General features: G+C 63.6%; 1 protein-coding gene across 1 annotated transcript in view; it reads right to left on the bottom strand.

Annotated features, from left to right (window-relative positions):
• Window positions 1-4,479, bottom strand: part of LOC115297810 — a 12,481-nt gene extending 8,002 nt beyond the window's left edge. Inside the window, exons 1-3 of the mRNA XM_029945942.1 lie at window positions 4,168-4,479; window positions 2,030-2,154; window positions 1,043-1,121 (exon numbers count right to left, since the gene is read on the bottom strand). Coding sequence (XP_029801802.1) covers window positions 1,043-1,121; window positions 2,030-2,154; window positions 4,168-4,479 — 516 coding nt within the window. The remainder of the gene's footprint in view (window positions 1-1,042; window positions 1,122-2,029; window positions 2,155-4,167) is intronic.
• Window positions 4,480-12,234: the final 7,755 nt, after the last annotated feature.

Genomic DNA, 12,234 nt, shown 5'->3' with positions numbered 1-12,234 from the left:
GTCGGGGCGCCCGGCTCGCTCCCCCTCGGGCTCCCCGCGCGACCACCAGGCCGTTCGGCCCTCTCCTCTTGGGCCCGACCCGGCCCGGCCGAGCTTCCCCGCACCGGGGCCGAGCCCCTGAGCGGGAGCCTCGGTGGGCCAGCAACTCCCGACACTTTTCCGGAGAAGTTCTGCTCCGTTGATTGGGCCGCCCGGCTCCCTCCGGATGGCAGCCCCGCGGCGGGAGGCCAGGCATCCGCTGCTCGCCCCGGGGGAAAAGCAGCTCCCCTGCTTCTGCAGGGTGCCCTGGAGTCCCCCCCTCTTCGGGGCTAGTGGGGCTGCTCCTCCACGATCCCCTTTGCAGCCCCTCTCGTCTGCCTGGCGCTCAGAGCCTCAGCCTCCTCCACCTCCTGTGACCTCTGGTCCCTCTTGGTGCGAACAAGGCCCCAGTGTTTGTGGCTGGTGCACTACCTGTGGGCCGGAGGGCCGTGGGTCGCGGGTGGCCCCTGCACTTGGGGTCTCTGTGTGAGCTCAGCAGGTTTCCTCAGAGTCCTGCCCTTGGGCTATGGAAGGGGTCGCAGCGAGAAAGTGGGAAGCCCGGCGCTCTCTCTGGGCCTTCGCTGCAAAGGAGAGGCCGGCTCGGTGCCCCCAGAGCAGCCCTGGGATCAGCCAGCATCCCGCACCCCGCAGGCCACCTGTCTGGCCCTGCGCTCTCTGTCTGCTCCACCCCGGACAGGTGGGGAAGCCTGAGTGGCCGGCGGGTGGCAGGACCTAGACCGGGTGCCCAGCGGCCGCCCGCAGCCTAGCCTGAGGCCAGGGAGCCAGATCCAAGGGTAGGCTCTCCCTTCCTGGAGTCCTTCGTGAGGAAACGTCCAGCACAGTGAGACTGTCAGGCCCAGAGCCAGCTGGAGCCCACGCTGGGGCAGGCACTCGATGCCCCTTGCAGCCCTCCCCAGGAAGGTGGCCCAGGCAGGCACAGGGCGCCGGATCCGCTGCGGAATTTCATTTCACCTAGCGATATTTTAAGCAGATGTGGACGTCCCCAGGGACCTGACTCCATTACCTGAGGTGGCAGGGCAGTCCCAGGGCGACCAACAGAACCGTACCCCACCTTGAGGCCACATCCCGGCCAGGGACAGGGGCTGGGGGAGGAACAAGGGGTCATGGTCATAAGGCCAGTCTGCAAGGCTGGCTGGGCCTGAGGCCACACGAAGGATAGGCTGGTCAGCGAGCCTCAGTCCCTGAGTCGGAGTTTGGGGGCTGCCCTGGAGGGTGCAGCTGGGGCTGTGATTTCGTTTGTATTTCCCGGGGACCCCACTCCAGGGGACTCCTCTGCTGGGCCTGCGTGTTTACTGAGTTGGCAGCACCTTTGGGGCCCACACTGGGGGCTCTGACTTGAGGGCAGAGGCCACTGAGGGGCTCACCGTCTCCTCAATGTGAGCCCAGATAGCTGTGGGCAGAGTGAAGACGGGAGGGGGGTCCCCCAGAGTCCCCTCGCACTGGCCAGGACACCGCTGGCCTGTGGGGAATTGAGGCCGTCCCTGCACTACATTTAAAAATGAAATGCCTAACAAAAGCTTCGTGTTTCTGCCACTGTTGTGAGTCGGGAGCAGGTGGGGGGTCAACAGAGCCAAGGTGTCCTCCTCCTGACCTAGCACAGCTGGGGGACCCCGTGCAGGGCAAGAGGCGGCCCCAGAGACTGTGTCCGGTCAAGGTCCCCATGAGCGCAGTGGCTGAGACCTGATCCCTTGGGTGCACAGACTCCTAGACACTCGTATTCCAGGCCCGGGGTGCGGGTCCTCTGAGTGCCCCCCGCCCGGCCCCCGGAGCGGAGCTGGGGGGCTGCGGCCTCTGCCCGATGCCCAGCTTGCTGTGTCTTGTGTGTGTGCTCCAGAGCCGTGCATGTGAGGAAGGCGCGTGTGCGACACAGGGTGCGAGGAGCCCGGCTGGAGGCTGAGCTCCGTGTCCCTGGCCGAATCCGCTGGGCTCCGGTGCCGCTGGGCCCGGCCCCCACCCCCCGCCCGGCCGCCAGGGGAAGCTGGTCCCCTACCACCCGTTCCGCGTCCCCAGAGCCAGGCCGGCGGCCTTGCGTCCGGCCGCCTGCAAGGGCAGCGGTGCCAGGAAACAGCCGGCCGTAGTGGAGCGTCCGCCCCGCTTCGGGCGAAAACTCGGAGGCTGCGGTGGAGGGGCGGGGTGCAGGGCTGGCGGCCAAGGCCAGGTGCCCCGCGGCGGTGCGCTGAGTGCCTGGGGCTTCGACACTGGCCCTGCGGGTGTGCCCAGGTGCCCAGGCCTGTGGGCAGGGGCGGATGCCAAGTGCTATTGGTTGAGTGACCTCCGAGCGGGCTCCCAGGGGAAGGGCACTGGCTGTGCCCTAAGGTCCCCACCAGGCCGCCCTGCACTTCCCGGCGGGGCTGCTGGTCCGGAGCAGGTGCGGGCTGGGCCTCCCACCCCACCGGCCCCATGGCCCCAAGCGTCGTGAGATCCCCTTCTAGGCACAGCTCGGGAGCTGGTCCCGAGGCAGGTGCTGGCGGTGGGGCCGGCCAGAGGCTCCCCCCACTGGGCCCCAGGGGGAGGCCACCAGCTCGCAGGGCGGCTGTGGGCTCTATTAGCCCCCTGTTTTATTCAATTAGGAGGCAATTAGGGATCCTTGGGGGGCTGGGGCTGGTAATTAAGGTGATGTATAATTAGAGTTTCAACAAAAATTATCCAGGATTAAAAATCTTTTGAATAATTTCGTTTAAAAATTTCAAATGGCGTTAGAGACAATTGATCAGGTTTTGAATCAAACCCGTGTAACGAGTCTTGGACGCCGCAGCTCCCGTAGCGGGTGCGGGAGGACAAGCGGCGGCCTGGGCGCTGTCCCCTGCGGAGAAGAAACTTGGCGAGGGGACAGAAGAGCCGGGCCTTGCTGCGCGGTTCCGCGGCGGTTGCGTGCGCGCAGGGGCAGCAGCCAGCGCGGCCGGCGGGGCGTGGAGCCGCGGGGACCCTGGGCTGAGCGGATGGCTGCGAAGCCTCCATTCTCCGCGCGCGCAGAGTCCCGGAAACTACCGTTCAGGCCGAGCCGCGACGCCGGTCTCCCGGCGCGCGGCGGGGCAGGGCCGGGACGCCCCTCACCCCAGCCCAGTCCTCACGCGCTGCCCTCCTCCTCCAGGGCCGCGGCCAGTCCCCCAGGGTCCCCACCGCTCAGTTTCCTGGATGGAGAAGGGCGGGCTCTCCCTGACTCTTGACCCTGACCCAGACTCTGTGTGTGGGGCAGGCCCGCGTCCCCGTCGAGGTGGCTTTGCGGACCTGGGCGCGCAGAGCCTCCGGGAGTGCTTGGGGAGCCTGGGTCAGCGGGCGGTGTGCGGAGGGGGGAGATGGTGAGGGGAGTGCAGGGTGGAGGTGAGGCTTTGCAGGATCCATCAATCATGCCTTTGGGGTGCGTCTCAGCTCTGCCCAAAGCCCCAGGGAGCATCCGCCTGCGCACCTGCCCCAGGAGGCCCAGAATGACTAGGCCTGAGCTGGGCCTGAGCTGCTGCCCGGTCCCTGCTTCAGCGGCAGCCTCTGGAGACAGGGGACGGCCCAGGGTCTCTTAAAGGTGCTCTTGGTCCACTTTCTAGGCATGACCCCACTTCCTTGCACTGACTGGGGGAGGACGGAATTTGGCCTCATAGGCACCACTCTTAGTGGTAAAAACTCCCAAACACAGAGAGGTCAAGTAGCCCATTCAACGTCACACAGCAAGTTAGAGATGAAACAGAATGCCAGTTGAGTGAAGCTCCCGGAGCGTTCTTAGTTCACAGCCCCCCTCCCTGCCCCCTTCCTTAGGGTCCTGCAGGCTGCAGTCAATTCCACAGGAGTTTTTTTTTTTTTTTTAATGTCTCAAGGCTTAAGTATTCTCCCAAGGCCAGTGCTTGCTTGTAACAGGTCTGGTCTTTAAACAGCAAGTAACACATCAGGGTCCTTACAGCTTGTGAGTGCAGCCAGCTAACCGTTGTCAGCCTCCTCCAGACCGGGTTCTCTTTGCCTGGGTCTGGACTCCTCTGGGCAGGACGCTTGCCCTGGGCTTTTCCAGCCCCCGACTCCGGGTGTCCTCTCAGGGCAGGCGCAGAGAAAGCGGACGTGCTGACCGGGGCTAGCCTCCAGTGCACCCCTAGGTGCACACCCTCCAAGCAGAGGCAGGAGGTGTGTGGGGGGCTGCCTGCTCACCCTCGCGCTGCCACCCCAAATCTGGAGGGACGTAATCACTGCCCCTCCCCCAAGGCACTTGGGGGGAGGTGGATGGAGCCCGCCGCCGCTGCTGTGTGGACCTGAGCCACTGGGCGGGAGGGTCTGGCGGCTGTAGATGGAGGTCCAGCCCGGAACTCGCCGGTCTTCCCCCAGCCTGGGCACCTCGCGGGCTGCCGCCTGGGCCGTGGCACCCATGCGAGGCTGCCCAGTACTCCTGAGCTTTTGTGGGCCCCCGGACGACCGGAAGGCCTCTTCCGGCCCTGCCACTCTCCCTCTGGGCGTTTCTGCCATCGAATCGTTGGCTGGCCCGCCTGGCCGGCCTCTCCCGAGACCCGGGAACAATGTCCCGGAGCTCACAGAGCGCGGTGCCTCAGTTCCGAGATACATATTTGTTTAATAGTTAACATTCTGTGCAAAAAAGGAGGGAAGTCAGATTCTGGTGAAGGCTTTGCTTATTTTATATCCACTATAACTATTTCTGTCCATGAAAATTGGCTTAATTATATCAATGGAATGTTTCTTTTTCAATTCTGTATGCAATTAGTCCATCTTGCTGGCTGCAATTTATTTTAATAAAAAAATAAACCGGTGGTGTGTTCAGTTCCTCGTCCCCTGGGGACAAATGCGATTGGTGTGTTTAATTTCATTAACTACAATGCGGCCTACTGGAAAAATGTATAAAATCAGCTTTCTACAGCTTAAACACTGGCATTTGAAACAAATCATTATTGCATTAGCTGTCACACTGGTAATTCTAGAATCTAAGGAAAAAAAATATATTATGGCTGTTTTTATAACCCTTTGCAAATGCACTGTTAAAATAATTTATAATCAGTTTAAAACATGGCTGGGTCCTGGTGAATATTTTCTCTCCTTTATCTAAGGCCCTGCCTTATCCTGTATCCATTTTACATACTGACGCCTGTGCCACTTGCAACCCCAAAAACGCGTCCTTCAGGGCGGAGACGGTGGTGACACAGGGCCACCTTTCTGTTCCGGTCTGACCCGGTCTTGAGGTAGATTATCGGTGTCACAAGACTCATCGGAAATCCGCCATGGGCCAGAGGGAGCCCCAGAGGCTGGAGCCGCAGACCTTCCCCTCCCTCGGCCCCAGTGGGTGGACAGACCAGGAACATGCCCGGCTTTAGGGTTCTACAGGCATGGGAGCCAACCCCGCCCCCTAGCCACGGACGGACGGTGGTGTTTCTTGCTCCAGCTTGGGGAAGCCGGGAGCAGCTTCTGCTGTGCGCTCCGTGACACCCTGCTCGGGAAAGGGGGTGGTGACCCCACACATAGGCTTCCTGAGCCCCACGTGAGGGTTCTCCACAAAGGTCACCAGTCTTCTGCTGCTTCTGTGACTGCACTTCCGGGACGGGGTGTGCCCTCAGTCTGCGCCCCTCAAGTGTGCAATCTTTGCGGGATCCGCATTATCTGTGGGCCTGAGCTGACCCCGCGCAGGTGGCGTGGCCGGTGATGGGGGTGCGGGTGGCCTGGATGGATCTGGGCGCAGCGTGGTGAGGAAAGCCCAGGGCTCCTCGGGGGCCCCTGGCTCTCAGGTGACCTTTGAGGTGACCAAAGGCCCTGCTGGGCAGGTGTGGGGGTGGGGAGGGAAGAGCCTCGTCCTCCCCATGCCCAGGCAGTGCCCCGGGGGCAGTGGCAGGAAGAAGGGGGCTCAGTCAGCTCCCTTCGAGGTGGGGACCAGGCCGCTGGGCCTGCAAGGGGTTCCCAGGCCCCACAGGTGGACTTGTAGGGAGTTCCTGGAGATGCCCACGGGCGCTTCCAGCCCCATGCAGGGCTCACCCCTGGCCCTACTCCGTGGCCGCCTGACTCACCCGGACACATTCATATGCTCTAATGGCTTTCTCTGTGGGTGATGGGAGGACATGGAGGGGGACAGAGGCACAACATCCTGAGGTCTGGGATGTGGCCCCTGGGGCTGGGGGTGCCTGGCCGGGTCTCCCCAGATCCCTGATTCTGGGGACGTGACCTCCGCGTGCCCAGGGTGTCTCCAATGGCCGGCCATTCTAGGTGCTGCCGAGTTGAGACATAAATGGCTTTGTCTACTTTCCTACTTTATTTAGAAAGAGTAACAAAGCCGATGCTGCTGCAAATATCGAGCCCTGGCCCTGGACGCTGCCCTCGGGGCCGCCGTGGGGCAGGCCGGGGGCTCCCTGTCCTGGCCCCGGAAGCGCGGCTTCCACCTGTGTGCGCCCCTCTCCTGACCCACGCCCTGCCCTTGCTGCCCCTGTGCCCACCCCCCCGCCGCCGCACCTCCTCTCACTACTTCCCTCTGAGCAAAGGCCTCCCGCCACCACAGATGCCTGCGTGCATCTGCCTCCTACTCGTCCCCCACCCTCGAGCAGGCACGACTGCATGGAAGGTTCTGGAAGGGTCCAGCATGGTGTTGGGGCGGGTCCTGGGGCCGGGTAGGAGTGAGGCAGAATTCATGGCCTGTTCAGACCCGCAGTCAGAGCTGGGGTTTTGTCCCCTGTGTCTGTTCAGGAGGCACTCTGTGGGTCCCCAGGGGGCCCATGGCAGGTGGGGACACGCAAGCCTGCATTTGCACACCAGCCCTGCCGAAGGTGCGAGGCCCTACTGCCCGGAGGCCTGCTCTGCTCCAGCAAAGGGTCCGCTTGGGCTCTCACATCCGGCTCGGTCATGAAGTAAAACACACGTGCGAGATTCTCAGCTTGAGATTTGATTCTCAAACTGGGGAGCTGGGGCGCTGGGTCTGGTCCGGCCCCTCCGACTCGCAGCCAGGCGCTCGCCGGCCCCGAGGCCAGCCATCCCTCCTGCGGCCTTCCCAGCCTCCCCCATCCTCTGTCCACCTCCGGTTCCAGCGGCGGGCGGCGTCTGTCAGCCCTCCTCTCGTCAGAGGCCCCCGCTCCTGCAGGAAGTCAGGGTCCTCGGTTGGTTTCGGGAGCTCGGTCCCATCTGTCCGCTCCTTCCTGCCCCTGGGGCGGAGCATGCGGTCCCTGGGCCTACTGTGTGCAGGGCTCAGACGTGCCACACGGTTGCAGGGCGCCCCGCTGTGGGATGGCCTCCCAGAGACCTGTGTCATCCCTCTCCATGCTCTGAGCGGCGTGATGAGTCTGGGGGTTCACGGGTCGCTGCCCTGGGGTCTGGGCTTCCGTGTCCAAGCTGTTTGGACGGGGAGGAAACCAGATCCGACCAACAGGCCACCCCCAACCTCAGCACGTCCGGGGGCAAACCCTCCTGGGCCGTCCTTGGCCTTGCGTCCGCGCCGGAGGAGTGGCTGGACCCCCACCTCGGGGCTCTGTTTCAGATTAAAAAGGCCAAATGGCGGGGCCGTGCGGGAGAGATGCGCGGAGAGGAGCTCCGGCCGTTTGTCCTTGCTTCTGTGCGTCCCTCTGTTTTACATTCAGCGGCTCGCTCGGTCCGCTCGCCGCTGGCACCCACAGCGGGCAGGGCGCCTCGGGCGTCCGAGCATGGGGAGGGGGCGCCTGGGTCGACGCGGATGAATGGGGACGCACTGTGGCCGGAAGCCCCTTCCTGGGACACCGTTTAACCCTCGTATCTATATTCAGAAGCTGGTAGTCGATATTATGCCGAAATATGGATTTACATAAGAGACTCCCATTGCCCCTTCTGGCCGCGTCCCGGAGGGAAAGGGGCCTGCATTTAAACGCGCTCAGACATTTGTATCTGCTCAATGGGCTGTAACAGCCTCTTCAGGGGGGCCCGGCCACGTCGGTCCATAAAACATTTAAACAAAGACTAGAAATTATGCTCACCGGAGGAGCCTAAACGGTGAGCTCGGAAGAGCCCTGCCTGCCGACCCTCGGGCGCCCCCCACGCCCCCTCCCTCCCTGCCACGGGCCCGGGCTGAGAAGGTCTAGACTCAGGGCATTTCCCCAAACTTCACGTCTTGACCAGCAGCCCGTTCTCTCCCTCAGTCCCGGGCAGAGCGATGCCCTCAGGTCCTCACTGCGTCAGAAGCCAGCCTCTCCGGCTTGTGCTGACCCGGCCAGCGTCTCTAGCCGGTGGGTTCGCAGTGGCTGTGGGTCTCCCTGGCTGGCCCAGCCGCCCAGTGGGCCGTGTCGTCAGGGTTAAATCCTGACTGTTTGTGGGGCGGCACCGTGCTGCCGGGGGGGCCCCGGGGTCCCCTTCGGAAGGGAGTTTATGAGCTGCCTTAGGTCGTAGAGACCAGCACGGGGCGCAGCGTGCCCACCGGCTGTGCCCCTTTCTCCCGGCTGCCACCTGCTTTTGCCAAGACACTTCTTTGTGGGGAGCCGGCTTTCTTCCCAAACTGCCCCCAGCTCTCGCCCCCTGGAAATCAGTGCATTCTTGAACCGCCTGAAAGCGGGGGGCCGCTGCTGGCGGAGGGGGACGCGGCCCCGGGCACAGCCCCTGCCTCTGGCCGAAGTGCGGAGATGGCCCCGAAGCGTGCGGATGCGCCCGCTGTGCAGGTGCTCCGTGCCCGTGCGCCGTGTGTGAGCGTGGGTCTCGTGTGTGAGGGACACTCACCCTCAGGCCGTTCCCTCGTTTTGTCAGTGACGTTGGACCGTCCCTGCCCACTCATGCTTTGCACAGAGCCCCCCCGCCAAACTGCTCAGTCCTCCGTGAGGTCTGGACCGGCGGCTGCAGCTGGTTGTGGGGGGAGAAGGGAAGGGAACGGACAAGTTCAAAGGTGGAGAGCAGGCAGTCGGTGAGCACTTGCCCGCACGTTTCTAACCCCCCGGAAGAAACAAAGAGGAGATGGAGCTGTTTGGGTAATCCTGGGCCCTCGCGCTCACATTTAGAAAAATTAGGGCCTCTTGAAAAATTACAGAATCGTGCTGCAGTGTCAGGCTCCAGGATAATGATGTGTCTGTGTGCGAAAATATTCAATTGCAATAACACTCCCGTGAATGCCTCTCTGAACAGGGCGTTCCGTTCCCGGCTCGGGCGGGGCGTGAAGCGAGTGACCGACAAAATACAAATGGTGTCATAAAACGTGGGGGGCTCCAGCCAGACTCTGCTCTCCGGTCGGGTTCTCCACCTCGGCCCGTCCAGCCATTCCTTTTCTTTAATGAAACAGCCCGACGATGTGGCTGATTATTTATTTATCACGTTAGCAGGAGGAAAGCTGTCAGAGACAGATCGATTTTTCCGGGGAAGTGATTTGAGTTACTTTGGAAATAAGACCGCTAAGCTATGTCGCGCGCCGTGCTCCGCGCTCCCAAGTGCACGCGGCGGCTCTGTGGACGGGCCGTGTCCGGGGCGCGGGCCAGCTCCCCTCCCGAGACGGGGGACTCATCCCGGATTTCTGTCCCAGGAGTGTGGGCGACGTCTTCCCGGCCAATGAGATCCGAGCAGCAACAAGTCAGTCAGGGAAAGGGGAGACGCTCCGTGTCTCCACCGAGCCCGTGGAGACGGGCCTCTCTGACAGTAGCCAGGGAGATGGGGCCCCCCCCCCGGCCGCCGGAGCCCCCAGCCGCCCTCAGGGAGCTCCTGCGTGTGCGCGTGCGTGCGGGGACGGAACGGTGCGGTTTGGTGCAGGCACACTCGCGGGGAACAAAAGGACTACACAGGCTGCGGAAAGACGTCCTCAGGGAGCCCGGGGGGGGGGGGGCAGAGAGCCGGCCCTGGAGGGGTTCTCCTTTCCCGGCTGGGAGTCCGGACCGCAAAGCAAAGGGGCCCTGAGAGTCTTAACTTTCTCTCCATCGAAGGTGTTAATCTTACCTTCCAAAGGTTAGATAAAGCGGCTCAAAGCTGTTTGTTATTGAATCTCATCTGCTAATTACCGTGGCGGCCTTGGTCCCAGGCCGGCTGGGCCGCACTGCGTGGCCCCTGTGGCTGGCAGCCTGGAGAGGGGTCATTCTTTGCTGCAACCCAAGAGCTCCCTCATGGGGGTTTTAGGTTGCGTCCCGATACTGACAGCGTGCCCGCGCTCCAGGGGGAGGGGCCGTGGCCACGCGGTGAGAAGCCCATTGCCCCGGCGGGGTCCTGCATGCCCCTCAGGAGCCCCTCCTCGACCCCCAGACTCTGCCCGGCCCTCTGTGACAAAGAACCCGACTCCTTATTCCCGGGGCTGGGCCTTAGAGTGGGGTGGGGGTCGGAGGGTGTGCGTGTGCAGGGAAGCGACCCACAGACAACTCGACGAGGCCCGCGGTGGGCTTCGTGGGGTGCCGGGAACTCCTGGGGGACCGTGCCCACCACGCCGGCCCCACCACAGGGCCCGTGGGAGGGCCACCCAGGGGCCACGACGCCTCCTCCCATCAAACCTCCCCCGCTTCCCCCACCTGGCCCCGGGCAGAGGCCTCCAGCAGGCAGGCCCGGGGTGGGGGGATGGAGCCACGGCGCCCCAGGGACGGTGGCAGACACCCCCATGAGCGACACTGCTGGGCACCTTGGGCACCTGCTCCAGGCCTCAGAGTCAGTCTTGGTCTTCACGTCTCAGATTCCAAACTGCGTGAGTGGCTCTGTCACATCGGCTGACCTTGGACAGAGCAAAGGAACCTGGTGGGACTCCTGCTGGCAGAGCTTTGCTGCCTGGCGCCTGGGCCAGGAAGGCTGGCTCTGGGGTCCCCGTGCCCCCAGCATCCGGTCAGGGCGGTCCCAGGGATTGCATGCCCCCTGTCTGTCCGGCAAGAGCCCCTCCAGGCCAGCCTGACCCTCCACGTGGAGTCAGCCTTGGCTGAGGCTGAGAGAGACAGGACATGTGCTTTGGGTCCAAGAACAGTCCCCAAGGAGGCCCTGGCCAAGGGTGAGTTTAGTCTGAGAGCTGAGGATGGGCCCCCAGGAAGCCAGGGCTGGACTGGGGGACACACACTGGTCAAGGTCACTGCACCGGCGTCCCTGCAGGGCGGCTCCCCGGCTTCCTGACCTGCCCCTCTCTGCGGGGTCAGGACTCAGCAAGGGCCGATGGCGGTGCCACCGACCCTCCATCACCAACACGTTCCGCCCAAGCTGTAGGGCCCGCTGTTTCTCCAGAACCCAGTGAGGCAGGCGTGGGGGACCAGTCCCCCCTCTGTCCCTCCCAGGCCACGAGAAGGGCCAGACTGGGTGTCAGGAGGACATTCCATCGGCGCGTTCGGTGGGAGTGAGCCCACACCTCTCTCCTCGTCTTGGGGCAGGATGGTCACGGCGTCCTGAGCAGCTCCGACAGCCCCGGGCGAGAGGCAGAGGCCGGGGTGGCGTGTGCGGAGGTGGCCCCAGCTCTGCTGTGGTGTCTTCGTTAGCAGCTCTTTGGGGTTTCTGGAACTTTCTTGCACCTGGCTGAAGACAGATGTGTGTGAGCGTGTGGGGTGGTGGTCTCGGGGTGTGGCCTGCAGCCTAGAAGCCTCATCTGAAATGATGTTTGACGAGTGTGGGGTGGAGGGGGGAGGGGACGTGCGGGTCTGGTCCTGGGCGGAGGCTCCCGGCCCGAGGAGCTGTGCCCGCCGTCCGTGAGCCTTGGCCGTCCGGGCCGCCTCGGGCAGCCCTGCTGCCACAGGAGCCCTGCAGGTGTCTTTACTGGAATCGGGGCCCGTCACCCAAGTTCCCGGGAGAAGAGCCTGGCGCCCCCGGCCGGGGAAGGGGTGACTGTCTGTGCTGGACCCTGGTGTTCGCTCAGCTTTCCGCCGGGGCATCTTGGGGTGCTGTGTGGCAGGTCCCAGACCTAAAAGGAGAGAAGCTGCTTCTCTGGCTCTGCTGTCACCCAGCTGTCATTCTCCTTCCGGGTGTCTGCACATCCGGAGGGACGAGCTTGGGGCGTGCGCAGGGGACCACGGGGTAGTGGGGCTTCCTGTAAGCAGGTGTGCGTGCCTCACACTGCCCCGCACGTGTGCGCGCGTGTGCAGGGACCCCCACATGTGTGCGTGTGTGCAGGGACCCCCACGTGTATGCACGTATGCAGGGGCCCCCATGTTTGTGAGCGTGTGCAGGGACCTCCACGTGTGCATGCGTGTGCAGGGACCCCCACGTGTGTGCGCGTGTGCAGGGACCCCCACGTGTATGCACGTATGCAGGGAACCCCACGTGTGCATGCGTGTGCAGGGAACCCCACGTGTGTGCTTGTGCAGGGACCCCCACGTGTGTGCGTGTGTGCAGGGACCCCCACGT

The sequence above is a fragment of the Suricata suricatta genome, chromosome 8 (genome assembly GCF_006229205.1).
Source record: "Suricata suricatta isolate VVHF042 chromosome 8, meerkat_22Aug2017_6uvM2_HiC, whole genome shotgun sequence".
Lineage (NCBI taxonomy): Eukaryota > Metazoa > Chordata > Mammalia > Carnivora > Herpestidae > Suricata > Suricata suricatta.
This window is presented reverse-complemented; position numbering and strand designations above follow the sequence as displayed.